Source organism: Gymnogyps californianus, chromosome 27, assembly GCF_018139145.2.
Source record: "Gymnogyps californianus isolate 813 chromosome 27, ASM1813914v2, whole genome shotgun sequence".
Taxonomy (NCBI): domain Eukaryota; kingdom Metazoa; phylum Chordata; class Aves; order Accipitriformes; family Cathartidae; genus Gymnogyps; species Gymnogyps californianus.
In genome coordinates this window covers 6,760,364-6,788,091 of record NC_059497.1, presented here as the reverse complement: position 1 = coordinate 6,788,091, position 27,728 = coordinate 6,760,364, and the positions used below count along the sequence as shown (strand labels likewise).

Below are 27,728 nucleotides of genomic sequence, written 5' to 3'. Positions count from 1 at the left end.
GGGACCTGCCGCTCCGAGGGCACCCCCAGCTGGTACATGCACGGCGAGCGGGCACACTACTCGCACACCATGCCCATGCGCAGCCCCAGCAAGCTGAGCCACATCTCCCGCCTGGAGCTGGTCGAGGCACTGGACACCGACGATGTGGAGCTGAAGTCGGGCTACATGAGCGACAGCGATCTGATGGGGAAAACGCTGACAGAGGATGACGACATCACCACGGGGTAAGTCCCCGCGCCGGGCCTCGTGCCCAGACCAGGGCTCTCCTGGAGGTTTCGTGTTGTGGTTTAACATTTTGCCACCTCCTGTTTGGCCTGCAGTGGAGGGGCACCAGGCACAGCAGGGACGGATGGAGGAGCACATAAATCACGGCCAGTCTGGCTGGGTGGATCGTGTCCCTGCATCCCAGGAGATGCTTTCCCACCAGCGAGGCAGTGTAGCCCTTGCAGTGCTAGTGGTGCTGGGCCAGCCAGGGCTTCTCGGGGCAGGTGAGCCCCTGAGCTGGGTCGTGCTGCTCTCCCAGCGTGCGGGAAGTGCCTGGCTTGATCTGGGTGTTCCCAGAGCAGGGGGCTGAGAAAAGCGTGTGGTGTGTGGCTGCAGGAGCCCTGAGCCAGAGCCTTGCTGGGGTAAATACTGCTGCTTTCAGAAGCGCTCTCCCAGTTTACATCAGTGGGTCTGAGCTGCTGCCTCTGACCCTGGCACTGTGGGGACATCCTGTGTCCAGCCGGGAGTGCTGGTGGCCCGTGGTGGGACAGACTGGGTCAGGTCTCAGCACTCCAGCGAGAACCAGGCACCGAGGTGTCATTCCCAATGGGTGGCACCGTGGTGGAGCAGGATGCGCTGCTGAGCAGGGTCCCCTCCTTCTGGGACCCCCGTCGGCCTCCGTCCCTCCACCCTCAGGGCCAGGGGCATCTCCTGCCAGGTGGGCACAACCCAGCACGCCTAGGGCTTGCATTTTCTTTCCAGATGCGTCCAGCTCCCACTGTGCTGTTGAGGTGCCCCTGGCTCTGGCAGCGGTCCAGGGTTTCAGCATGTTGGAGGTTTCCTGTTTCAGCACAGGAGAAAATAAATAACTCCGGCATTTGAGTTGTCCCAGAACAGGAGGAGGTATTTGGCCTCCTGACAGTGCTGCTCCAGCCCTCCTGGGGTGGCTGTAGTCACGTCAGCTCATTGCAGGATAGAGCACAGTCCATGGCTTCACATCCATCCTGGGGGCCAGTGCCCCCCAGACATGGCCCAGAGGCACATGTTACAGTTGGAGGGGACACACACTGAGGGATGCCTGTGCTGGCCTCTGCCCCAGTGATGCTCCAGCTCGGGGGCGAGAGCGTCCGTGGCACTGCGGGCATCAGACCCGTCCTCCCCACAGGCATGCGGGGTGACCCTGGGGGGCTACCCTGTGCTTGTGAACAGAGGTGCCTTGTGCTGGCTCAGCGTGCACCCCTCCTGGGGACCATAACCCATCGCTTGGCAGCCAGACGTGGCATGTCACCACCTTCTGCCACCGGCCACTGGACTGTGGGGTGTGATGGGCAATGGGGTGACTTTGGGCTGCCCTGGATGGCTGGGGCCACAGTGGGTCTGGCTGTGGGGATGAAGGGCTCCACTGTTCCCTGTCTCCCTCCTTGTCTCATCTCGGAGCTGCTCATGCAGGCGGATAACCTTGGGGTGCCCTTGGCTGCAGAGGCAGTGCCGGGAGGGGTGAGCCAGAGCATCACTTCATCTCCATCAGCCACTGAGCAGGCAGAGTGCTGGCAGGGTCAGCCCCGGCGGGACGCTCCCTGGGCTCAGCCCTGCGCACTGCCCCGGGCAGGGTCCGCTTCTCCTTCTGGGAAGGGCCAAGCTTTGGGGATGGAGCCCTGGGCAGCTGAGCCTCCTGTGAGGCCCTGACAGCACCCCGGTCCCCCGGTGCGGGTGAGGCTTTCAGCGCCATGGTGAGCTGGGCTGACACCACCACGGCTGGGTGCCACGGTCCCTGTTCCTGCACAGGGTCCCCAGTGTGATGTCCTGGATGTGCCCCGAGGGAAATCCCTAGTGCCTTGCCGGTGGGTGCAGAGAGGGGTTGGGTGCTCTGTGCTGGGTGCTCTGTGCTGGGTACCTCTCCCCAGGGATGGGTGCAGGAGGGCAGCCGGGGCAGCACAGGACCCTCTTATCCACAGGGACATGTCCTGGGGATCAGCCACGTCACTGGGATGTTGCTGGCACATGGGGCTGTACAGCGACCTAGTCACAGCTCCATCCCCCATGGCCCCACAGCAGGACTCGGGGAGTGAGGGTGTCCCCCAGAGTGGGCAGCATGGCAGGGCCTCTGTCCCCAGGGGACGTCCCTGGCTGGGTGCTGGGGGACGCTGGAGTGCCCTGTCCAGGAGCCTGGGTGCTGAGTGCAGAGCCAGGGCAGGGGAGCAGGGGCATCCCCTCCTCCCCAGAGCTGGCTGGGGTGCTTTGCCGGCCAGGAGCACTCATCCAGCGCAGCCCCTCATCCAGCCTCCTTGGCTGGCTCTGACCTAGAAAGCAAATACCGCCCCAGGCCCCATCTCCCCGTGCCGCTAATGCACCGGGCAGGAGCCGAGTGCTGCAGATGGGGCCATCAGCCCCCGAGCCTGGGCCGCCGGGCCAGCGCCTCGCTGCACCGCGCCGGCGCAGACCCAGGCTTGTAGGGCAGTAGGTCAGAGCCAGCTCAGAGGGCGCAGTGGCACGTCCCCTCAGAGACATGCGGAGCCGTGGGATGGGACCCAGCATCCCCGTGGCTTGCAGGGGAAGCAGCCTGGAAGGAGAGAGGGCCAAGGTAGGTGAGGCACAGCTGGGGCGTGGAGACTGTCCGTGGGGGTATCGGGGTGAATTTGGCAGGGTGGTGGTTGGGGTGAGCCCAGCCGAGAAAGCAGTGGGGGTCCCAGGGCCCAGCTCAGAGAGGGGGTGGGATGATCAGGTCTGGTGGTGAGAGCAGGGATCAGCTGGGGACACCCCAGCCCCCAGAAGCGTTTCTGTATCAGCCGAATGTGCCAGCATCCTGGCTCCTTGCCTGGCCGTGCCCGCCTGCCTGCATCCATCGGGCCGGCACTTGCGGCTCCCCTCCACCAGCAACCTGCTGCCGGTTTTGGGGGATGGGATGCCCTGGCTTTGCCCTCCCTGTTTGGCAGCAAGGCCCTTCTTTTGTTCCCGGTGTCACCGTATCCTCCTCGTGCTCTGCAGCAGGGCAATCCTCGGCAGGTGAGGACCTGGCATAGCCTGGGCTGGGAGCAGCCCCGCCGAGATGCACCGACGCTGCTGCTGGCACTGTGGTGTCTGAAGGGCCTGGTGCAGGCAATGAGCTCTGCTTAACAAGGCAGCGTTCACTGGGATGGTGCTGCTCTCCTGGCCTGTCCTGCCTGTCCTTGGGGCCTAGGCAGGACGCAGGCAGGGACAGCACCAACCCCTGGGCTGTTTCCCTGGCACTGAAAAATCTTCGCTCCCTTCCTTGGCCGCTGTCGACTCAGGTTTCCACCCGCCACCGCTCAGAGTGCCGCTTGCTGTTCCCTGCCCCTGATGCCAGTCCCTGGAGGGGTGCAGTGCCGCTGGTGATGCTTTCCCACCCCGGCCAGGCTGGGGATGTTTCCTGGACCCTGGAGGTCACCCCACCAAGGTCACCCCACTGGGAGGTCCGCCAACACGTGGTCACCCACTGCCGAGGAACCTCTGTGGCTGTACGGCCACTGTGCAGCGCTGGGGCCGTGACGCAGCAGCGTGGGCGCCTTCGTGTGCAGACCTGCGCGTGAATCAGGCAGCAGCGGAGGAGGCGGAGAGCACCCGAGCGGGGATGTTCAAGCCGGGTTTTGCCTGGTTTCGTCCCGGCCACGTCCTACATGTCCAAGCGGTGCCACCTCTTCCACGTCAAGCTGCTGTTCCCCCGGCAGCGCAGTGCAGCTGCATGTTGGTGCATCTCCCCCCCGTGCTGTGTGTGCTCGGAGACCTGATGTGAGCAGCTCTGGCGGGTCCTGGGTGCTGGCGCAGGAGCGGGTGAGCGTGCATCACCCCTGGCTGTTCCCTGGGACCATCTGGGACACGGTGAGGAGCGAGCGGGGTGCTGCGAGGCTTTGCTGCGGTCGGGAGCTGGTGGGGTGTGCTGGCTCCCACCCCCCAGCCCTGCCTGCCTGGGGCCATGGGGCTTCCCCCCTCCCACGCAGGACAGGATCCCGGGCTGAGGGCATGACAAGAGTGTCGGCTCATCCCTGCTTTGCCCCGCTCCGCCACGTCTCCTGGGCTTGGAGAGTGCCCTGCGTGATGTCGTCCTTCCCACCACCCTCCTTTTGTCAGACCCTTCATGCGCTGGCTCCTTCCCCAGCTGCTTCCCCACAAACAGTGATGCTGCCGCGAGGGTGCTGGGGTGCTCTGGATGTCCCCGGAGGGGTCTGTCAGGCCACTGCGCCCAGTGCTAAGGGCATAGCAGGGTCCGAGCACCTCCTCGTGGTGCACCTCATGCTGCGGGGTAGCGGGTGGGGGTTGAAGGGACCTGCTGTGTGGCCTTGGCCGTGTCTCAGTTTCCCTTAGTCCACTCTGCTGGCTGCGAGCGGGTCGGGGCAGGATGTACCCGGGTCGTGTCAGGGCAGAGCCGCTCTCGGTGGGGTTTGCGGGGTGCAGGGGAGGAGAAGCACCTCTCCCTGGCTCTGGTATGCAAGGTGACCTATGGGGACACGAAACCTCAGCTCAGCTGTGCGCCCCGAGATGGTGCTTGTGGGATGGGCAGCTCCCCAGGTGAGGTCTCCAGGGACAAATTGGGCCAAGCTGGCTCCATCCTTGCAGCTGCTCAAATACCCCGAGGTGGCAGAATCCCATGGAGACACCCAAGCTGGACTCATCCTGCCCCTCTGGCAGAGCACGGGTGCTGCCGGGACCGATCCTGCCATCCCCAAGCACAGGGCCAGGAGAGCAGAGAGGGAGTGAGCAGGGCCGGCTGCTGAGGCAGCGCCTTCTTGCTGCGGTGGCTGCGGGAGCACTGATGATCTGTGTGCGCTGCAGGGCCTTGGGCGTGCAGGCATCGCTCCGGAGCTGATCCCCGAGGCTGTGCACGTCCCCTGGGGCTTTCAATGCCCTGGGGAAGTCCTTGTGTGACCCTGGGACCGCTGTGATTTGGGGGTGTCCTTTGGGCCTTGTTTTTTATTGGGGGTAGAAAGGGAGGTAGCATTGCGTCCCACCACAGTGGTGGCAGCATCTGCACCCCCATGAGCCAGGTACTGCCCTGACTGTGTTCACGGGCAGCAGCCTTTGGCATCGGGACCGCAGGGCGCTGCACGGCTCGTGGTCCAGCTCAGAGTACACCCTGGGCACCGTCCCTTGCCACCACGATGGTACTGCTGGCAGCCGGGAGCTGCAGAGCCCGTGGTCCCCTCCCGTGGTCCCCTCCAGCGGGGCTGGGGGCTGCCAGCAGCATCCCTCCGGGAGGGATGCTCTCGAGCTGGCACCCGCCGTGCTCCGGCCGGCCTGGCTCCGGCTTCCTTGCAGCTACTTGAGCTCGGTGCAGCCCGGAGGCGGGAGCAGATGTTTGGCTCGGCTCCTCGAGAGCGGCAGGGGAGCGGCCGCCCTCCTCTCCTGCTCGGAGCAGGATTGGCGCTGGCGCTCTGCTCCCTTCCCTCGAACGCCCCTCGCTCAGCTTTGGCTGGTCCGGCCTGACCCCTCGCCGCCGTCCCGGCGAGCCCGTGAAGTCATTTCTCGGCGGGGATGTCCCACGGGGCACAGCTGTGGCCCCGCACGTGGCCCGGCGTGTGTGCGGGGCCTCAGCCCAGCCGGCTGGGGGGTGGCGGGGGAGCGGCCAGGGAAGTGGTGTTGGATAAATATTTGCTGCGCTGTGCCGCGTGCCGGGGCTCAGCGGGGTTCCTCCCTCCAGCTGGGGATGGTGGACGGTCCCAGAAAGGGGCCCCAAAACCCCACTGGGCACCGCCACCATCGAAGCGCCCTTCTGTGCTGCGTTCCAGCTGGCTCCTTATTTTGGGGTTTGGTTCAAGGCACTTAGCACTGAGCCCCGACCCCTGGAGCTGCCCGGGCCAGGCTGCTGTGGCAGCGGCCACACGGGGTGTGTTTTGGGAAGGGGATCCCACGGTTGCGGGGCTCAGGGGGTGCAGGGCAAGCTGGCTTGGGAAGCTGCTGGCCTCCACGGCTCGTTGGTAGGGCTGGGTGCGGGCACGGAGCAGAGCCGAGCCCAGGGCTGGACCTCGCACACCCACGTGCCCTGGGGAAAGCTGCTTGGCGGGGATCTGCCCCCCAAACCTGGCTGCCCGCCTGCTTGCCGCCTGGGGAGCTTAAGACCTGGCTTTGCTGCTTGCCACGTGCCACCCTGCCGCCTGCGAACTGGCCCAGCTGCTGCGGGCGGAGGTGTCCGAGGCCACCGGCTCGTCCGGACAACGGGAAAAGTAGGAATTTCGCAAGCGGGCTGAGTCACACCGTTCCCCCACCCCGGTGTTGCCCTGGGACTCTCCGACCACCGTATGCGGCTGCTGCAGCCTGCCGTTGCCGCCACGGTGGCCCCGAGTGAGGCTTCGTGTGTCACCCTTCCCAAAACAGCTGGAGATCCCCCGCAGGAGGACACGCTTCCTCCAGGGTTTCCGCCACTCGGGGAGGGTCAGAGGGGTGACCCCGTGTTGTGCGCCCCCCCCGCAGCGGGGCCGGCTGAGCTCAGCAGCCCCGCTGGCATGGCGGCCAGGCGTGTGGTTGGGGTCCGCGGCTGATCTCATTGCCGCGGGCGGGCGAGCGCTGGCTGACACCCTCACGGCATTGGCCTCGCTGCCTCGGGGAAATCGGACCCTGCTATTACTGCGGTTGGCAGCGCAGAGCTGGAGTGGAGGTGCAGCCTGGCCACGAGTCCCCCCTTGCAGGGGCCACGCATGTCCCAAGGACCCATGGGGGGGGTCCCCCACACCCCTCGGAGACCTGGGGAGCTGGGGACAGAGGCAGTGCTGCCTGGAGGACAGGAACTAGACCAACTGCTGGGATGTGGTGCTGATCCTCTTCTGCTGGGTGAGCTTCAGCGAGTCAGATCCCCTTCCCTGCCTCAGTTTCCCCATCTGCAAGGTCTCTGCAGCCCCCTGTTCCTCTGAGCGTGGCTTTGGTGAAGGGTGCCAGATCCTGGTACCCAAAATGCAAGCGGGAAGCAGCCGGGGTAAGGGTAGCCTGGCCCACGGCAGGGGCTGGTGCTATCTGGGGGGAGTACCTGGGGGTTTGGGGGGGTCCTGGAGGGTACACAGGGGTTTAGGGGGGTCTGGGGAGAACTTCGAGGAATCTGGGGGTCCTAAGTGAGTCTGCAGGGTTCTCAAGGAGTATTGGAGGGGCTTGGGGCTGTTAAAGGGGCATAGGAGGTGTGCAGGGGGTGTGGGGATCCTAAGGGAGTCTGGGGGGGGGTTATGGGTGTCGTGATGCCCTGAGGCGGATGTGAGGGGGAAGCAGAGCCACCCCTGCCCACTCCTGTGCCTGCGGGGAGTCGTGTTCCCCCCCCCATAATCGTGATTTGTGAAGCTAATTGGTTTTTCTGCCCCATTAAGTGGAGGAGAAGGGGAGGGAGGGAAGAGCCGTGGCTGTGCCCACATTTTCCTCACTGGTCCTGCCAGAGCAGCACGAGGCTGTGATGGGGGACGCCGGTGGCACCTCCACAGAGCCCTCTCAGTGCCAGTGACCCACTGATGTGGGGTGTGGAGACCCCCTGGTGCAAGACCCCATACTTCCTCCCCTGCAGCAACCACAGCAGAGCAGAAGGGCGAGGGCAGACCAAGAGGGGCTCGCTTCAGTCCAGGGTGGTCTTCAGGCAGGCGGTGGGGATTCGGCAGCACCAGCCTGGCAGGGACGCAAGAGCCGGGAGCCCCGGCTGGTGCCAGCAGGTCCGTCTGGCACATGGGCGGGTGTCTGTGCTGGTGCAAGACAGGTGAAGCAGGGATACTTCGAACACTCCGGCTCCAAAAGCAGCCGCTGCTGAGAAATGGGCTGGGGGTGTTCCTCTGTGAAGGGGTGCAGTGCCGGTGGGGCATTGCGTGCGTGTGTGTGTGCCACCGTGGCGGGGCTGCTGTGACTAACGGCGATTCTCCACCGTCTTGCACCAGACTCACGGCTCCAGTGGGGTCGAACCTGGCTTTCGTGGTGGCTGTCATGCTGGGCTGTGCCAGGCTGGCTCCCCCCGCCACCCTGGGCACCCTGAGTCTGGATTTGGACCCAGTGAAGGCCAGAGCTGCTCCTCCGAGCGCTGCCCGAGCTGGCCGTGGTGGGGCTGAGGCAGCCTGCCAGGAGGAGGGGCGGGAGGGGACGGCGTCCGGCGTCGTGCCAGGCCGGAGGGACCGCGGGGATGCGATGCTGGACGGGATGTGCCGCCGCACCCATTGGCGCACACCGACGTGGGGCCATCACCCCACAGCAGGGCTGGCTGCCTGCGGGAGGTACCACACCGCGCCGGGGCGGTGTCACCGCCGGCCTCCCGGCCGTGAGCTCCAGCCAGGGGCTGAGAGCCGCTGCGGGGATGGTGGGTGCGGGCAGGGTCTGATCGGTGGGGATGGGGATGGTCGGGCACCAAAGTCGTGCATCCCTGGCCCTCCCTGCCGTGCTGTGCCGCAGCACCTCGCCTCGCCGGGGCAAGCACCGTGCAGCCGGAGTGATGGGGCTGCGCGGCGAGGAGGGAGCCAAGAGGCGTTGCCGTTGCTTCGCCGAGGAAGGCGTGAGGAAGGAATTACTTATTTCCCAGCCCGCAGGGACCGGGCCTGTTTTGCCAAGGCTGCAGTTAACCCTCTCTGCCTGCCGCGGCCGGGCTGACGAAGGTGTCCCCGGTGTCACCGTCCTGGCGAGGACCCTGCCCTGGGGCGCAGCTCCTGCTCTGATGCGAGAGAGAGGGGAAAAAAGGACAGAAATAGGCTTTTTGGTCGCTGAAGCACAGAGCGGTGCAGGCGCGGGTGCCCTCGCAGGAGCTGGGGCTGCTGGGAGCAGCCGTTCCGGCGCCCTGCGGGGCTGGGCAGGGGCAGAGCCCCCCCGCGGGACCCACAGCGGGAGGTGATGCCTTCGGGGAGAGGGGTTGGGGAGCTTGGGGGGCGTCGGGGCCAGGCTGAGGGATGGCCTGGGGGGCACTGGTGCCACGTTGTGGGCTGGACTGGGGAGCACTGGTGCTGCCTGTGGGGACAGGAGTGTGGGCTTGGGGGCTCTGGGGGCAGCTGGGGGACCCGGGCTGAGACTGGGGGGGGGATGCTGGGCTGAGGCTGGGGGGCACCAGGAACAGGGGTGGGGGGTCATGGGCTGCACTGAGGGGCACTGGAGCTGGATGTGGGGACATGGCCGCGGGGCTGGGGGCTGGGGCGGGGGGGGGGCACTGGGACCGGCGGGGCTGGGAGCCGGGACCCCGGGCCCATCCCGGCGGGGGTCGGGGGGGGGGGGGGGGGAAGCCGGGCCGGGGCCGCTGCCGCTTTAAGGCGCGGGCAGCGCGGGGCGGTCCCGCCGCCCCTCCCGCCCGCCCCCGGCGGGGCCGCGCTGCCGCGGGCAGCACCATGCTGCGGGCAGGGAGGCCGCGCCGCGCCCCGCGCCTGGCCAGCAGGTACCGCGCGGGTACGGGCGTGGGCACCGCACCGGTACCGGCGCCGGGCGGGGCGGGGCGGGAGCGCTGCGGGCGGGCGGGCGGCCGGAGCCCGGCCCCGGCAGACAAAGCCCCGCGCCCCGGGGCCGCACCGCGGGTGGTGCTTTGTCTCGGCCGCGCCGCGGGGGGAAGGGGCGATCCGGGCGGCGCGGCCGCGCCTGGCACCGCAGCATCGGGGCGGCTCCCCCGGGCCCGGGAGCGGGACGAGACCCCTCCCCTCCCCTCCCCCCCCTCCCCGCGCCCCGGCCCCCGCCTCGCACCTGCAGCGCGGCCGGGCCGAGCCCCCGCGGGGTTCCCGGGGCTCCGGTACCCCCGGCTGGCGGAGCTGACCGCCGGCGGTGGAGCTGCGGTGCGGTCACGGGTGCGGCTGGGCCGGGAGGGGAGCGGAGCATCCCCACGCAGCCTCCTCGCACCGCGGCCGCGGGTCAGGTCTATCTCCTGCTCCTCCGGGGTGCAGCCACCTCCTCGGGTCGGGGTCGGGATGTGCATCGCGGGGGCCGTGTCGGGACCTTTCTGGCCGGTGGTGGGTTCCCCCGCGCCCGGCCGGTGCCGGGGAGCGCGGCAGGACGGTCACGCTGCCGCAGCCCCCGCCTTGCTGCCGCCGCTGTCCTTGAGCATCCCTTCCCTGGGAGCCGTCGTGGGCAGAGGGGTGCAGGGCTTGCGGGTGTCCCGGCACATGGCTGCATTCAGGGTGGGTTTGGTGCGGTGCCGGCTGAAGGGAGGTGGGGAATTGCTGTGTGTAAGATGGAGGGGCTGGAGCACAAAGCAGGAATTGAGTTTTGCCCCCAGCATGATGCTGCAGCATGGCTGCCCCGCGTTTGGGGTCTGCGGGGGGCACTCGGGTGGCCTCGGCCAGCAGGGACCGGGGTTGCCAGGGCTCGGCCGTGCTCCGAGAGTTTGTGTTTGGCGAGGGGCCGTCAGTGCTGCAGTGCAGCCTGAGTTGAGGCTTTCCTTGCTGTGCCAGCTACAGCATCCACATGCCAGTTTTGGGGACCCCTCTGTGCCAGCTGTGTGCCCCGTAAGAGAGCCAGGGACACCCCACAGCGGGCAGCTGGCTACCAGGCCTGACCCCATGGCTTGAGTGCTTTTGGGATGTCACCTGTGACCTTCTGTTGCCCTTCCTTGGCATGGGGTTGGTAAAGAGGATCTGGGGTCACCTCCTGCCCCAGTTCAGCCCCTGACCCGGTGCCTGTTTCAGCAGGGTTCACTGGGGCACCAGGGGAGCTGGGCCTGGGGCCAGGGCAGCAGGGGCTTCCCATGTGAGGCTGGGAGAGCAGTTGGGGTTTGCCCTGCTGGGCCATGAAAGCCAAGCTGAAGAGACCCAGCACCGCGTTTGGCCACAGCCACGTGCCCGCAGGATGCAGCTCACCGAAGCCCTGCCTCGCTCCCAGCGCTGCCTGCTGCAAGGGTGATGCCAGCCTGGGAGAGGAGCTATGCTTCGTGCTCTGGGGTGGGGATTTCTGTCCCGGTGAGAAGTCACCCCCAGCACAGGGGCTGGTGGTGGGAAGTGCTTGGAGTTGGGCGGCCCAGGAGCACATCCTGGGCACGTGGTCATAATTAAATCCCTTCCTGGGCAGCAGTGCCTGCGGGCTCTGTCGCAGAAAGCTGCCAGGATGCAGGGGGTTGTGTCCATCCTGGCTCTGGCCAGTCCCTGATGTCTGGGAAGAACAGGGTACACAGAGCTGTTTGGAGGGTGCTGGAGCTGCCTGCGTTGCTCCGTCCGGGGGTTTGGGCATCCCGGAGGGGATGGTGGTGGCTGTTGCTTGTGCCCTGGCACCCCAGTTGGTGGAGGTGCCCAGCAGGCGCCCTATTCTCTGCCAGGCCACACTGTCTTGTCCCCAGCTCAGCCAGGGTCACAGTGTCACTTGGGTGATGCTAAAAGGCTTCACCAGCTGCTGGGGCTCTGGCGCTTGCTGGGCTCCTCCTGCACCTCTGTGGCCCCACTGCTGGGGAGCAGGCATCTCCGGCAGGGACCAGGGCTGGCCACAGCCCCCCAGCTCTGCTCCCCTCTCCTATGACGCTGCTCGTCACTCCCAGCCTCTCGCAGCCCCCTCGGAGGCTGCGGGGCCTTGCTGACCTACTCAGCTGCTGACCTGAAAGGGGCCGTGCTCATCCTGCTGGAAAATGCTCTGTGACCGTCTGTGCCGGATCGCCGTGGGCACAGCCCCGTGTTGCGGAGCCGGCCGGGCCCGTAGGGTGCGCAGGCAGCTGCTGCCCCGCCGCGGCGCTGACTGATGGCCGTGTAGATGGGCTTGTGCATGGTCCGCTGAGCCCCCGGCATGGAGCAGCTGCCCTGGCATAGCAGTGGTGCCCGTACCTGCTGCCTGTGCCCACTGTGGGTGCTGGAGAGCGGAGAGCAGGGTGCAGCAAGGTGGTGGGTGGGGACCACCCGAGGAAGGGTGGATGCTGCGGGGCAGCTGGTTTGTTTACTCCAGCCAGTCCCTGCCCTTTTCCGGCAATCTCCTGACCCTCTCAGCTGGGGCAGGTCGCAGGGGGCTTGGTGCCAACTGTGGTGCTGCCAGCCCTGCTGTGTGGGTGCTGGCCTCCCTGCGCTGCGCAGGTGCCCTCCATCCCCAAAAAACCCCCACAGGGGCCTTAACAGGGCGATGCAGGGTCACGGGGGCTTGTGTGCCGGCGGGGCACCAAGCCAGTGCCAGGCTGGGCTGGAGCCAGCCGCGGCCGCTGAGTGCCAGCTCCCTGCCACGGCTCTGCAGCGGGTGCTACCAGGAGCTGAGGTTTGCGCCCTGGCAGCCCCCAGAGCGGGGAAATCCCACGGGTGGCAGGAGTCGCTGGGCAGGGCTGGGGCTGGGCAGGGGGGTCTGACGCTGTTTCTGCCCTTGCAGCTGGGATGAGAGCAGCTCCATCAGCAGTGGCCTCAGCGATGCCTCTGACAACCTCAGCTCGGAGGAGTTCAACGCCAGCTCCTCGCTCAACTCCCTGCCCTCCACCCCCACCGCCTCGCGCAGGAACTCGGCCATAGCGGTAGGTGCCTGCGGCACCCGGACCCTTCCTGGCACCGGTCCTGGCTTGGTGGCGCCGCCTCTACAGGAAAGAGGGGATGGAGGGCACCGGCATGGGGAAGCTGAGGCACGGCACAGGGTGTCCAGTGCATCCCTCTCCCAGCTGGCTGGTGCTCCTTGGGGATGGGTTTGGGGTGGGTGCCAGGAGCACCCCTGACTGTGCTCTGCCCACAGCTGCGCACGGACTCGGAGAAGCGCTCGCTGGCGGAGAGCGGGCTGAGCTGGTATTGTGAGGGCGAGGACAAGGCACCCAAGAAGCTGGACTACGACAGCAGCAGCCTCAAGATGGAGCACGGCTCCTCCAAGTGGCGGCGGGAGCCCTCGGAGGGTGGCGAGGAGGGGCCCAAGGGCGGTGAGCTGAAGAAGCCTGTCAGCCTGGGCACCCCGGGATCCCTCAAGAAGGGCAAGACCCCTCCGGTGGCCGTGACCTCCCCCATCACCCACACGGCCCAGAGCACCCTCAAAGTGGCAGGTGAGACCCAATGCAGGCAGGGTCCAGCTCCTCTGATGGGGAGAAGGTTGGATGGCATCTTTGTGGGCCTTCCCCGAGCAGGTCGGCCGCAGGACGCCCTGTGGCTGCGCTCGGACCTGGCAGCTGGACGTGGGCTGGGGAGGGTAGCAGGGCTGTGCATCCCTGCAGGCAGGTTGTGGGTCTGGCCCTGCGCTAAGCCCTGCTTGCCCAGGGCTGTGCCTGCGCCATGGCGTCATGGCCACACGCCAGGAGGCTAGCTGGGTGCACCGGGGGCCTGGCCGTGGCTCTGCCCCGACTCCCGGGATGGTGGCACATCCCTTCTTCTCCGTCGCATCCCTGCATCTCCAATGCCACTGTCCTGTCTGGGCTAGTTTGCAGCCAAATGTTCCCAGAGCCTCCCGGGACACTAACCCGTCCTTCCCTGCCCACCAGGCAAGCCTGAGACCAAAGCCACCGACAAGAGCAAGCTGTCTGTGAAGAGCACAGGCCTGCAGCGCTCGTCTTCCGATGCTGGCCGTGACCGCATTGCTGATGCCAAGAAGCCACCCTCGGGTCTCACGCGCCCTTCGGCCTCCAGCTCCTTTGGCTATAAGAAACCAGCTCCTGCCACTGGCACGGCCACCGTCATGCAGGCTGGGGGCTCCGCCACGCTCGGCAAGATCCAGAAGAGCTCCGGCATCCCCGTCAAGCCTGTCAGCGGGAGGAAAACAAGCCTGGACGTCTCCAACGCAGCCGAGCCCGGCTTCCTGGCCCCAGGGGCTCGTTCCAACATCCAGTACCGCAGCCTGCCCCGGCCAGCCAAGTCCAGCTCCATGAGTGTGACCGGCGGCCGCGGCGCAAACCGGCCGGTCAGCAGCAGCATCGATCCCAGCCTGCTGAGCACCAAGCAGGGCAGCATCTCGGTGTCGCGGCTCAAGGAGCCGTCCAAGATCGGTGCCGGCCGTGGCGCACCAGCCCCCGTGAACCAGACGGACCGTGAGAAGGAGAAGGCCAAGGCCAAGGCAGTGGCGCTTGACTCTGAGTGTGGGACGCTGAAGAGCGTCAGCTCGCCCGAGAGCACTCCAAAAGCCCAGGCCAACCTCCCGCCGGCGGCCAAGGTGGCTGAGCTGCCCCCCACACCTCTCAGGTACGATCCTTCCGCCTCCAGGGGCAGCAGGTGCCCGGCACGGCTGTGCCCAGCGCCCAGCCATGCCCAGCACCCAAGTCTCACCTGCTTCCTTACCCATTTTCCTCTCTCCAGAGCGGCTGCCAAGACCTACGTGAAGCCTCCCTCGCTGGCCAACTTGGACAAGGTCAACTCCAACAGCCTGGACTTGCCCTCCTCCAGCGAGCTGCACCCCCCCCACACTGCCAAGCTCCAGGACCTGCACCCAGCCGGCGGGCACCTCGCGCCCTGCTTCAGCCCCAGTCCTGCCCCCATCCTCAACATCAACTCGGCCAGCTTCTCCCAGGGCCTGGAGCTCATGGGCGGCTTCAGCGTCCCCAAGGAGGGCAGGATGTACCCCAAGCTCTCAGGCCTGCACCGCAGCATGGAGTCCCTGCAGATGCCCATGAGCCTGCCCAGTGCCTTTTCGGGGGCAGCACCCCCACCCCTGCCCCTGCTGCCGCACCCCCCGCCAGCACGGAGGAGGAGGAGGAAGAGGCAGGGGAGCTGGGCTGGAGTGGGAGCCCCCGGCTCTCACATCTGGATAGGTATGGCTGGAGGGAGGGCATGGGGCTGCCGGGGCACCTCCGTGGGCTCAGATCCCTCCCTGCTGTCCTGCCATGACCTTTGCCTGCTTCAGAGGCTCTTCCTGCTACATTTCTGGGGAAAAGCTCCCCGTCCCCGCAGCTCAGCCGCCATGGCACCTTCCCTCATCTGTGCAGGGATGTCACTGATCTTTCCTTCCCTTCCAGTGCCAACCGCGACAGGAACACACTGCCCAAGAAAGGGTTGAGGTAAAAGAGCCTGAATCACTTTTGGATGGCGCTGGGGAGGGAGGGTGGGCATGTGGAGCTTTCTGCGGGGGGGCTGGCGGTGCCTTCCATGCCGGGGAGGCTGGGCCACAGCACAGCGGGCAGGAGCCAGGACGGTGCTGGTCCACCTCACCATGCCTGTCTCTGCTCCGCTCCCCAGGTACCAGCTCCACTCCCAGGAGGAGGCCAAGGAGCGGCGCCATTCGCATGCCGTCAGCAGCGGGCTCCCCGAGTCGGATGACCAGCAGGAGCTGCCCTCGCCCCCTGCCCTCCCCATGGCGCTGGTCGGGAAGGGTCCGCTCACCAGCATCGGTCAGTGCCCTCCGCTGCCAGCCCCCTTCCGCTTGCAGCAAGCCCTGTCCCTCATGCTCCCCATCACCCCGTGCTCCCTGTGTGACTTGCTGATGCTGCCCTGGGTGCTGCTTTTGTCCTCGACACCCCCAGCAGCCCTAACACCCAGCACCTGGTGCTTTCGGCCCACCGAGGTGCTGGGTTGTGCCCAAGGGCCAGGGATGTCCATCACCTGCGCTTCAGAGCATCTCATCCACCCTCGGGGCTCTCCCCGCAGCTCCCTGCTACTCTGGGGGTGCCTGGCAGGGCAAGGGGTGAGCCCTGCCCTGCTCTTGCAGGACCTCCATGTTCCTGGACGGTTTGGGGGGTCCAGGCAGATGGGTTGGGGCTGCTGGTGGGGGGCAGCGGGTGATGAGGTGGTCCTCTCCTGCACCCACAGGTGATGGGCTCTGGCATGGTGGTGCCCGCTTTGCCCCAGGGCGATGAATTTGTTTTCTCAGCCCTGTGGTTACCTTGGTGCTGGTGTCCAGGTCTTCCCAGCATAAATCTGCATTTTAGCTTTCCCCCAGCCCCTCCCTGCTTTGGGACCACAAGCCTGCTTCCTCTCTGCATCCCAGCTCTTGGTGGATCGCTCCCAGCCCCGCTTCCCCATCCCGATCCCAGGTCCCTGGTGTGACTCTGACCCTGCCTCTCCCCCGCATTCTCCTTGCAGTGAGCCCCACTGCCACCGCAACCCCGCGGATCACCCGCTCCAACAGCATCCCCACCCACGACTCCACCTTCGAGCTGTACAGCACATCCCAGAATGGGCAGCACCCTCTCCCTGGCCGACAAGCCAAGGCATGATCCGCCTCGGGCTCCTTCCGGGACCCTGTGGATGATGGTGAGAGTGTGCTGCGCTCCTGCTCAGGTGGAGGGGGCTCCCAGGGGGGTGGCGGGGCTCCCCGCACACTTGTCCCTTTCTCCTGGCGCTGCTGCAGCGCTGTCGGATGGATTGGTGCATCCCGTTCTCAGTGTCAGAGCAGGGGACAGCAGCCCCGAGGGGCCTGGTGGACCCCTCTGTGCTGGCATCTGCCTGGGCCACAGCCTGCCCTGACCCCATGGGTGCCTGGTGTCCCTGGGTTGGCCCCAGGGTGTTGTGGCACCGGGGAGGCAGGGACCCGAGCAGCCAGGGAGGGTGGCAGAGCCCCTGGGCTCAGCCAGAGAGGAGGGTGCAGGTGGAGGCTGCTTCCCTCACCCTGCTGCACGCCAAATGCCCAGGGAGGTCACCAGCCACGCGCTGAGAAACGGGCAGTGCTGAGCAGCTGCCGTCCCACCCTCTGCCTCCCCTGGCCCCCGCAGAGCCCCTCTCCACTGGGAGCTCCGTCCCTGCACCCTGCTACACCCTGCACCTGCAGCCCCTGGGGATGCCGCTGGCCAGGGGCACCCTGACGCGCCGGGTTTTATTCTGTTGCAGTTCATGGATCGGTGCTGTCCCTGGCCTCGAGCGCGTCCTCCACCTACTCCTCCGTAAGAGCCGCCTCTGTGCTGCACCGCTTTGTGCATGGCTGGGGGGCTGGTGGGAACAGGGGGGGCTCTGTGCATGCTCTGCCTCGTGCCGAGCCTGTCCGTGCCTCGCTGCCCTCCTGACTGCCTACCTCTGTCTGTCTGTCTCTCTCTCTGCTCTCGTGCCGCCAGGCTGAGGAGAAGATGCAGTCCGAGGTGAGCCCGCACCCTCTGCTCATTGCCCGCCCCTGCCACTGCAGTGAGGGTGAGCGCCTGGCCCCTCACTCCCTCCGCTCTCTTCCCCACAGCAAATCCGCAAGCTGCGCCGCGAGCTGGAGTCCTCGCAGGAGAAGGTGGCCACCCTGACGTCCCAGCTGTCTGCTAATGTGAGTCCCCGCGGGAGTTGCTGCCCGCTGCAGGACATGCCGCTCTGTGTCCCTGCGGTGCGCGGGGCTGGTGCTGGCCTGCGCCCACGAGAGCCTTGATTTCCCCTTTCCAGCCTCTTGCATCCCACACCTAGCAGTGGGTGCTCACCCAGCCATGGGTGCTTGCCCAGGCATGAGCGCTCACCCATTTCTCCACTTCTCCCAGGCCAACCTGGTAGCAGCTTTTGAGCAGAGCCTCGTGAGCATGACGTCCCGCCTGCGGCACTTGGCCGAGACTGCTGAGGAGAAGGTGGGTGCTGTTGGGGTGCTGAGTGGGCGCTGGGGGGCACGGTGGTGCAGGAGGGTGCTCGTGGGGCTGGGGGATGCTGGGCTCGGGTGAACCTGCTGCGGCACTGCCCACCCCAGGGGTGCTCTCGGCACGCACTCTATGGCTCCCGGCTCTGCTCCCCCAGGACACGGAGCTGCTGGACCTGCGAGAGACCATCGACTTCCTGAAGAAGAAGAACTCGGAGGCCCAAGCCGTGATCCAGGGTGCCCTGAACGGCACTGATGTCACCCCCAAAGGTAAGGCATGGTGCTGCAGCTCCCCACCACAGGGATGCAGCCCTTCCTGAGCTACTTGCCCAAACCCAGCTGGGCTGCTCCTGCCCGGGGCTGGCACAGGGCCCCAGGGCACACCTCACTCGTGTGAGGTGTTCACGCGGGAGGCAGGATCCCCCGGGCAGCAGCTCTTCCCCACCTGGGACCACTGAGCATCTGAAGCCAGGGTCGGACAGCCAGAGCTGTCACTGCAGGAGGTCTCAGCGCTGGTGTGTGGGGGGAACAGGATGGTCATCCTCGCTGGGACACCTCTCACCGGGCCCTTTGCTGACAGCCCAGTTTTGGCTGCTGATCTTGGCTTTGTTCCCATGAGTGCTGTTTCTAGCCCTGAAACCCCAATGTGAGTCCAAGGCGCTGGCAGGGAGGTGGCCTGGGACAGGAGCAGAACCATGTGTGCTCTGGGCATCTCCCTGGGGTTTGAGGTCACTGTCCCAAATGGCAGCGCCCGTGTGGTGTCTGAGCCCCACGTCATCTTATGAGGTGGCTCCGAGAGCTCAGAAGGTGTTTGGGTGGGAGAAGGGAAGGGGTGCAGGGAGGAGAGTGTGGGTGGCTCTGGCGTTGGGGCAGATGCAGTTTGCTGATACCTCCTTTCTTGATCTCTCCCACTTCTCTCGCTGGCCCCAGAGCTGCGCATCAAGCGGCAGAACTCCTCTGACAGCATCTCTAGCCTCAACAGCATCACCAGCCATTCCAGCATCGGCAGCAGCAAGGACGCTGATGCCAAGAAGAAGAAGAAGAAGAGCTGGGTGGGTTGGACGGGGTGCTGGCAGGAGGAGCGGGGCTTGGGGAGCCTCTGGCGGGGTCTGGCCGGGCTCAGCCCCGTGAGCCAGCTGCTCTCGGTCTACCTTGGCACCGCGGTGTTGGTCCCCTCTGTCCCCTGGGGACAGCACTGGTGAGGAGCGTGTAGCCACCATGGATTTGTGTCTTGATGTGTTGGCCGGGACTTCTCCAGCCCCTCTGGGAGTTTTCCAGCCCTGGTCCTGCACGCCTGCTCCCTTGTTTTTTCCCACATGTCTCACTTTTGCCCACGCAGGCTCTGGCAGTGCAGGGGGCTGGACACCTCGGCCAGGCAGCCCCTTCCCTGCACCAAGCAGCTCCGAGCTGGACGCGTGATTAAGTCTTGCTTTGTTTTGTTTCTCTCCCCCTATGCTGACCTCAACCCTTTTTTTCCAGGTGTACGAGGTAAGTCCTACGCTGTCCTCTCCACCCCATGCTGTGCCCGGCCAGGGCCCTCGCTCCATTTTGTGGGACGGTGCTCATAACACTACCCATTCCATCCATCCCACTGGCACTAACCCCCAGCACGGGCCATCCTGGGGCCCCAGCCGGGCTGCACACACCTTGGCTGCTTCCTTTGATGTTAAGGCCAAAATATGCACCCACACAGAGGGGCTGAACTGCCCCGGGCGGCCCTGAGGCAGCAGGAGGGGCTCGGATGGGGACCTGTCCCGTGGATGGGGACAGTCCCCTTCTTGCCCGGGAAGGCAGGCACTCTCCTGACTCCCTGTAGCCAGATCTTTTGGGAAGGAGACCTCACTGCAGCCCTGCCTGTGGCACCGGGGTGTGGTGCTGCCCATCTCTGCATTGCCAGGGCTGGCCTGATGTGGCCCCAAGTGGCTCTGTCCCTGTCGGGACCCACGTGGGTCCCAGTGCTGCCCTGCTCTCCTGCCTCAGCAGAGCTGACACCCACCTGGTTTTTTGTGCTGAAATGCAACGCTTTTGCTTTTGGGGACACACCAGACCGGCCTGCCTGGTGCCTGTGGGAGTTGGGCTGGATCCTGCCTGTTCTCCATCCCCTCTTCCTCCCACCTCCCCTTTGACCAGGCCCTGGCCCTCCAGGGGACACGGTGTGAGCCCGGGCTGCCGTCCTGCTGCTCTCCTGCAGGCTGGTGGTGCATAAGCGGGACCCAGGCCCGGTTTGGCTCTGTGCAGTGTCCATCTGCCTCCCTGGCTCGGCACGCCGCTCACCCGCCCATGCTCGTGTGTGCTGTGTGCATGCTGCATGCCCGGCGGACCCCCGGTGACACCTCGTGGAGGGCTGGCTGGCCCTCTGCGCTTCCAGGAGGACCCCACAGGCAGAGTGGGGCGTGGGGCTTTGTTCCCTTGCACCGAGACCCCGTCTTGGCAGTGGCTGGAGGTGGGGGGATGTCCCCCTAAATGCCGCTTGCCGGATGGCTGTGGTGGGGTGAATGTGAGGATGGAGTCGGCCCTTCCTGGTGGACCAGGGTGCTGGTGCAGTGCCTGAACACCCTGATGTGGGTGCTGGCGGGGAGCGGGGCTGGGGGAGCCTGACCAGGACATGGGTCCCACTCTGTGGGGCTGTTTGGTGCTGTCCAGGCTGGGGCTGGAGTGTTGCGCAAAGGGCCGTGGCACCCGCATCCGTCAACTGTGCCAGCAGAGCGGGGTCAGGCCGATGCCTTCCCCAGGGCAGTGGTAGGGCACAGTGCTGCCTCAGTGATGGATATGGTGTTACTGCTCCCAGCTCAGACTGTCTGTGGGTCCCGGGCAGATGGCGGCCTGGGGCAGGACCGGGCCAGGTCTCTGCTTGCAAGGCTGCACTGTCAGGCTGTCCCTAACAACAGCATTTCCGTCTCCCATAGCTACGCAGCTCCTTCAACAAGGCCTTCAGCATCAAGAAGGGACCCAAATCAGCCTCGTCCTACTCAGACATTGAGGAGATCGCCAACGGGACTCATTCAGCCCCCTCCTCCCCCAAGCTGCAGCATGGCTCTACAGAGACGCCTCACCCTCCATCAAATCCTCCACGTCCTCCTCTGTGGGCATTGACACGGCTGAGTAAGAGGCCAGGGTGGGCAGCATGGGGTGGGGAGGGCTGGTCGCGGGGGCTGCAGGCTCCTGCCCTGGACATGTGCAAGACTTCGTCTTTCCCTTGGCCCAGGCTCTTCCAGGCCCATGGCGAGGGCGAGCCAGAGAAGAAGGAGGTGTCGGAGCTGCGGTCAGAGCTGTGGGAGAAGGAGATGAAGCTGACGGACATCCGCCTGGAGGCCCTCAACTCGGCCCACCAGCTGGAGCAGCTGCGGGAGACCATGCACAACATGCAGGTGAGGACCACTGCCAGAAGCCTGGCTGGCTCTGAGCAGCTGGGTGGCCACAGTCCCTGCACCCCCACAGCCGTGCTGCAGCCCCAGGGTGCTGCCGACATCCAGCTCCTCACCCTGTGCCGTAACTGGTTTCCCCCTAGCTGGAGGTGGATCTCCTGAAGGCCGAGACGACCGGCTCAAAGTGGCTCCAGGGCCCTCCGCAGTGCCAGGCTCCGTTCCCGGCCACGTCACGAGCACGTCGGCCTCTCTTCACCGCGGCGCTCCCTTGGTCTCACCCTTGGCCATGCCTTCAGCCCCAGCCTGGGGGACACAGGTAGGGGTGACAGAGCTGTTGGCAGACAGGGAAGGGCTGGGACAGAGATGTGTGCGCGGTGGGAACGTGCTGCTGCTCACCCGGAGGCAGCCGTGCATGAGGACCTGTCTTGCCACTGGTGCCATGATCTGCAGCAGAATTTGGCTCAGGCTGGGCATGGTCAGGCCCGGTGGCTCGGCTCTCCCTGCCGGCACAGCCTTGCTGCTCCATCCCTAGACTTGTCCCCCATGGACGCTGTCAGCGCTGGCACCCAGAAGGACGAGCTGACGCTGCGGATTGTGGTGCGCATGCCGCCCCAGCACATCATCAAGGGGGTAAGTGTGGGCTGTATGGGGACCCTGACCTGTCCCAGTGCCATGGCCCTGGACAAGGGGCAGAGAAATGCCTCTCCGGGGCTGGATGCAGTGCTCCAACTCTGCACACCTCTGCCTTGGCTCCTAGGACCTCAAGCAGCAGGAGTTTTTCCTGGGCTGGACCAAGGTGAGCGGGAAGGTGGACTGGAAGATGCTGGATGAGGCTGTCTGCCAGGTCTTCAAGGTAGGAGCATGAGGACCCCTCTTTTGAGAGCAAACCTTTTACACTGCTCCACCATGCTTGATGCTCCCCGGCCCAGGTCCTTACCAGGGTCTCCTGGAGCTGCTGAGCACCGCTTGCTCCCTCCAGCCCTCAGGGGCACTGACAGCCCTGTCCTTGTCCACGTAGGATTACATCACCAAGATGGATCCTGCTTCCACGCTGGGGCTCAGCACTGAGTCCGTCTACGGCTACAGCATCAGCCACATCAAGCGGGTCCTGGACACGGAGCCGCCAGAGCTGCCGCTGTGCCGCCGGGGCCTGACCAGCATTGTCGTGACACTCAAAGGTCAGTGTGGCGGAGAGGCTCCGTCACTGTCCCGTCTTCCCTCTGTCTCATGGTCTCGTGGGGTTTGGGTGGGACCCTCAGCCCTCCCCTGCCTGCAGGCTTGAAGGAGAAGTGCGTGGACAGCCTAGTGTTCGAGACGCTCATCCCCAAGCCATGATGCAGCATTACATCAGCCTCCTGCTGAAGCACCGGCGGCTCATCCTCTCGGGACCCAGTGGCACCGGCAAGACCTACCTGACCAACCGCCTGGCTGAGTACCTGGTGGAGCGCTCAGGTCGGGACGTCACCGAGGGCATCGTCAGCACCTTCAACATGCACCAGCAGTCCTGCAAGGTGAGGGCACGCAGCAGCCAGAAGTGTCCCTGTTGGTGTTGGTGCTGCGGTCCCCGTTGGCAGCCATGCCACGGCCCCACGTGTGACACCCAGCCCGTTTGTTGCAGGACCTGCAGCTGTACCTCTCCAACTTGGCCAACCAGATCGACCGGGAGACGGGCACGGCGGACGTGCCGCTCGTGATCCTCCTGGATGACCTCAGTGAGGCGGGCTCCATCAGCGAGCTCGTCAACGGCGCACTCACCTGCAAGTACCACAAATGGTGAGAGCCCCGCTGCACCCTCCTCTGGCGCAGTCTCCCGGGCACACGAATGTTCCCCGCTGCTCTCGGCAAGATCCCTGGGCTCGTGGAGATGAGGCTGCACGGCTGCGCATGTCTGCTGTGCTCAGATCAGCTCTGCCACGGGTGGGGGTGATGCAGGGTGCTTTTTCTCATGGATCCTGTCTCTCTGTCACTTGCTCAGCCCCTACATCATTGGGACCACCAACCAGCCTGTGAAGATGACCCCAAACCATGGCCTCCATCTCAGCTTCAGGTGGGAATCATACATCCCTGGGGACCATCCCCGTGGGGTTGGGGAGGGCAGAGGCCATCACTCCTGCCCCTGGGCAGTCCTGGGGACACATCCTGTGATTGGGGACCCTGATGAGGACTGAGCCCCAGGCCTGTCCCTGCCATCCCAGAAGGACCTGATGCCCCAACCTTGGGCACGTGCAGTGTGGGGGTGCTAGGGGGTCCCCCGAGGGTGCTGGGGAGCGGGGCAGCTTGTGTGGAGACCCAGCCCTGAACACCTGAGTCTTTCCCCCAGGATGCTGACCTTCTCGAACAACGTGGAGCCAGCCAACGGCTTCCTGGTGCGCTACCTGCGGCGGAAGCTGCTGGAGTCAGACACGGACATCAACGCCAACAAGGAGGAGCTGCTCCGTGTGCTGGACTGGGTGCCCAAGCTCTGGTACCACTTGCACACCTTCCTGGAGAAACACAGCACCTCCGACTTCCTCATTGGTACGGCCTTGCTGCACACCTCCTCCTCTACCTCACACTGCTGGGAGCCCCGGGCGCTGGGGCAAAACCCTCCCAAAGGAGCTTGGGGAGCTGACATGCTGCCCCGTGTCCCTCAGTCCTACACAACCAAAAGCCGGTGGGCAATGCACACAGGTGTTGCTCTTCCTTGGGTGACATTTGTTCCCATGCCCTGTGGGAGCTGTCACCAGTGTCAGCCAAGGCTGCCTGTCTTACTGGCACCCTTCCTTGGGCATGGCAGAGCCGTGTTTTCGCAGGCAGGTCTCCCTTTGCCTCACCATGCTTTTGGGGGCTAGATTGAACATACCAGCCCCATTCCTTGCCTGGGAACTTGCTTGCTGCCCATGTGTGTCAGGCAGACGCTGCCCGGGCGTTGCTCCCAGGAGGTGGTTGAGCCCAGGGCACCCTGCACAGCCAGGCTTGCCCACCTTGGTGCTGTGCTGCCATGGGGCCAGTGACTGGAACAGGGACCCAGCTCCCATTTTCACTCTCTGCCTTCCCCCCGCAGGTCCCTGCTTCTTCCTGTCCTGCCCCATTGGAATTGAGGATTTCCGGACCTGGTTCATTGACCTGTGGAACAACTCCATCATCCCTTACCTGCAGGAGGGGGCAAAAGATGGGCAAGGTACCCAGAGCTGCCTGGCACGTGGGGACGCAAGCCAGTGGTGCCTGGGGACATGCTGATGCAGCAGTCTAACAGGGTGGGGAGAGGGGGGGCGCTGGGATTTTGGGCACAGGCGGCATCTCTTCAGTCCCTGCTCTGCCCTGCTGGCTGCAGTGGGACATAGCACTGTCCTGGGGGGGCTCGGGGTGCCACGTCACCAGCTCTGGCACGTGCTGAAGAGGCGGCTGCTGCTTGCTCCCTGGCTGCAGGTCCACGGGCAGAAGGCAGCATGGGAGGACCCCGTGGAGTGGGTGCGGGACACCCTGCCCTGGCCATCAGCGCAGCAGGACCAGTCCAAGCTGTACCACCTGCCCCACCCACCATCGGGCCCCACAGCACCGTTTCCCCTCCCGAGGAGCGCACCGTCAAAGACACAACGCCCAGCTCCCTGGACTCAGACCCTCTGGTACGCCCCTGCTGCGCTGGGCACTGGGAGGTGGGCCGGGCGGTACTGGTGGAGAGGGGAGAGCAAGGTGGAGCTTGACTTTCCCAGTTTTGTTCAGTGTAAAAAGTCTGATCTGGGAATGCAGAAACATTTTGCACTCATGGGAGGAGCAGTGGGTGCGGGATGGTGGCACCGGCAGGCAGGCTGCATGCCGAGGCACATTGTGATGTGCCAGTGAACGGCCACGGTGTGGTGCTCCATGAGGCATCATGTCCACACACAGAGCCACACGCAGGCACACACAGACTGGGGCTTGCATGTACGTGTCCCGGTGTGTCACACGGAGAGGCTGCTAGCAGACCGCAGGCTGCCACAGATGATGCCGGCTGATGCGCCGGGGCCTGTCCCCCCGCACTGCTTTGGCATTCTCAGCCTTGAGCATCCCAGCTGTGCCCAAGGCCAGATCCTGGTGACAGGGAGGGATTTTGCAGCATCTCTGGGCTTTGCTTTATCCTCTAAGGAGCTTCTTGGGGTGGCTGATTTGTATGGGAGGGCAAGGAGGGCCTGGTGGCCTTGGCTTCCCCAGGGCATCCGCAGACCTCTCATCCCCCTCGGGCTTGGTGCCACGCTCCTCTCCCTGCAGATGGCCATGCTGCTGAAGCTCCAGGAAGCCGCCAACTACATCGAGTCTCCAGACCGTGAGACCATGGTGGATCCCGACCTGCAGTCAACTCTGTGAGGCCCGGACATGCCGGCCCAGGCGGAGGGGAGCCGCTGCCAGCCACTGCTCCTGCCGGGCTGCTCTCCTTTTCCTGTGGTATCCCGGAGTGCGGGGCTGGCGAGCGAGCGGAGAGGAACCGGGGCTCCGGGCGTCCCGGTGGAGCGTGGGGAAGCTCGGCTCGTCCGTGGGAGAGCGCAAGGTGCCGTCTCCCCTCCTGGCCCTGGGGGTAGGAGAATCCTGGTTTCTCTTCTTGGTTTTTTCTGTCTCTATTGCAAACGCTCGGGCTTTTGGGGCCAGGGCGACCGATGTGGCTGAGCCCCCGCTCCCGGGAGCCGCAGGAAGGCCCCTGCGTGGGGCAGGGACCCCGCGGGAGCCACCTGGGCCAAAGCTTGGAGGGCGCAGGAGGAGCGCTGGCCGCAGGACGAGAGCGCGGGCGTGAGGGCCTCCAGCTCCCTCTCCACCCAGCCGGGCGTAGCCGAGGGCTGGCGACGAGGGAGCTGCTGCTGCTGCGGGAAGTGCTTGCCTTGCGCCGGCCGAGGATGAGCGCGGCTCTCGCCGCTGTCTGTACATTCCTTGTTTCACCTGCATGGCAGCCACTGCGACCAGGACAGCCCAATAAACCCTGCTTTGGTTATTTTATTTTGTTCCCCCCCCCTCCCATTTTCCTTTGGCCGAGTCCAGACTTCACTTTGGTCCCTTTTTTGTTCTGGTTCTTCGCCCTCCTGGCCTGGAGCCCGTGGCCCGGTGCCCACCGCTTCCCTGTAAGCAGCTCCCTTTCCCTTTGGTTTCTTTTGCAGCTGTTGGTTCCACCACTCAAACCACCTCTGTCACGAAACTGGTGCTCACTGGACGATCTCCAGTCCCTGAACCCACTTCCTGGGGCCTCACAGCTTGGCTGAGATGGGACTTGGCAGCCGGTGGCAGGGATGCTCCCAGAGCAGCCCCTTGCCTGGCAGCTCCCCCCTCCCCGAAAGCACAAGGCAGAGTCTGGCCCTGGGGCCGGGGTCTCCCACCAGGTCAGGATGCCATGGGGCATCCCGTCCCCGAGGTACCCGGCACTGGCCGAGGCCTGGGCACGGGGAGGGTGCTGCTGCCCCATCCCTGGGCAGCTGGACGCCTGCCCCATCCCCTCAGTGCTGGGGGGCACAACCTGCCTCGTGTCCCCTCAGTGCTGTCAGGCCTGGGGGTGCGGGCTGGTGAGCCGTGCCTGGGGGTAGTCCCCATGCCACTGGCTCCCCAAGGCCCTTGTGCCTTCCTGCGCCCTGTGGCCGGGCAGGGTCTCGCTGTGCCCGTGTTGGTGCTCTGGGGACAGCTAGGGCTGCCATGTGTCCTCTTGGCCCTACCATGCAATGTCACAGGCGAGGCTCCTGGCACGGAGGGGATCAGCCCCGGTGCTGCCGCGGTGCCTTAATGCCCGGCCGTGTGGGAAGGGGGCACATGGGCCTTGGGCTGTCGCGATCACAGCCTGCTCTGGCTGCATTGTCCTATGACTGTCCCCAAAGCCAGCTTGGCTGGGATGGGACGGGGGTGCTGGCACGGGCACGAGCATGGCCAGGCTGGGGCTGTTGCCTTCAGCACCCCTTGCTTGCCTGTCCCTAAGCATGGCCGCAGGGTGCTCTGCTGGGCCAGCACCTCCCTCCCTGAGCCCAGCTGGGCTCTGCGGCCCCCCTCCCCTCCGCTGCCGTCCAGCTCGGCTCCCGCACTCAGCTGGGGCCCTGGAGAGCCTTTTGGGGAGAGGTTACCCCAGGGCTGGGTCTGCCGAGCCCATCCTGTCCCCGAGCCCTGCCAGGCTGGGGACCGGGCAGCCTCAGCCCCCCCCCGCCCCGTGCCACAGCTGGTGTGGCCTTCAGGGACGCCTCACAACCCTCCAAAACAGCTCCCTCAAGGCCCGGCCTTGCCACCGGTGCTGCTCGGAGGCAGCCGCCACCTCTGCCCTTGGTGCTCTCTCGGCCGATGCATCTTGCCTTGCCGCCCGGCGCATCCTGGCCGTGGCGCGTGCGCCCCATGGTGCTCACTTCGTCTGTCCGACAGCCTCCCCGCCGTCTCCCCACTGCCACCCGGGGCCGGCCAGCCCGGCCCCTTTGCACAGGGATGTCCCTCCTCACGCTGGCTTGGACGCTAGGGCTTTCTGTTCGCCTTCTCTTGTGTTGCCGCCGTCGGCTAAGGACTCGCTGTAAATAGATCTGTAGTCGAACGCCCTGCGTGAGTTGGTGGGCCTGGCCCTGCGCCTCTTTCCTTTTTTTTTTTTTTTTTTTTTTTTTTGTACTTCGTGAACTGTGCTGTGTTGACTTCTTCTGATTGTACGAACACCGGCTCAGCAGCTGCTCGAGGCCAGCAGTGAGGACCCGGCTCTCCCCTCCAGCCCCTCTTGCCCTCCTCAGGGCTCCAGTGCCCGGGGCAGGAAAGGGCACGACGCACCTTTGGGGGCTGCCCCGTGCCCAGGCAATGCTGTGCCCCGGTGCCCCGAGGAGTCCCGTGGGTGGAGAGGGCTCATGCACCTCTCTGGCTTTGCATGGCCTGCAGGCAGCCTTGGCTGGGCCTCACTTTCTTCTCTGACACCCCCAGGGAGCCACCAAACCGTCAACCAAA

The 27,728-nt window shown here is 65.6% G+C and overlaps 1 protein-coding gene across 1 annotated transcript; it reads left to right on the top strand.

Annotated features, from left to right (window-relative positions):
• On the top strand, positions 1–27,362 carry NAV1 (neuron navigator 1). The gene is given in 32 exon segments (XM_050911314.1): positions 1–224; positions 12,409–12,547; positions 12,760–13,057; positions 13,490–14,183; positions 14,298–14,631; positions 14,634–14,749; positions 14,954–14,995; positions 15,174–15,325; positions 16,017–16,187; positions 16,761–16,813; positions 17,098–17,175; positions 17,381–17,464; positions 17,628–17,739; positions 18,400–18,521; positions 20,376–20,514; positions 20,517–20,584; positions 20,652–20,837; positions 20,978–21,002; positions 21,005–21,076; positions 21,079–21,150; positions 21,367–21,464; positions 21,592–21,687; positions 21,853–22,012; positions 22,111–22,164; positions 22,167–22,345; positions 22,453–22,607; positions 22,810–22,881; positions 23,155–23,351; positions 23,878–23,988; positions 24,235–24,342; positions 24,345–24,439; positions 25,062–27,362. Coding segments are annotated over 32 exon segments (4,566 nt in total). The 5' UTR covers positions 1–36; the 3' UTR covers positions 25,158–27,362.
• The last annotated feature ends 366 nt before the right edge of the window (positions 27,363–27,728 follow it).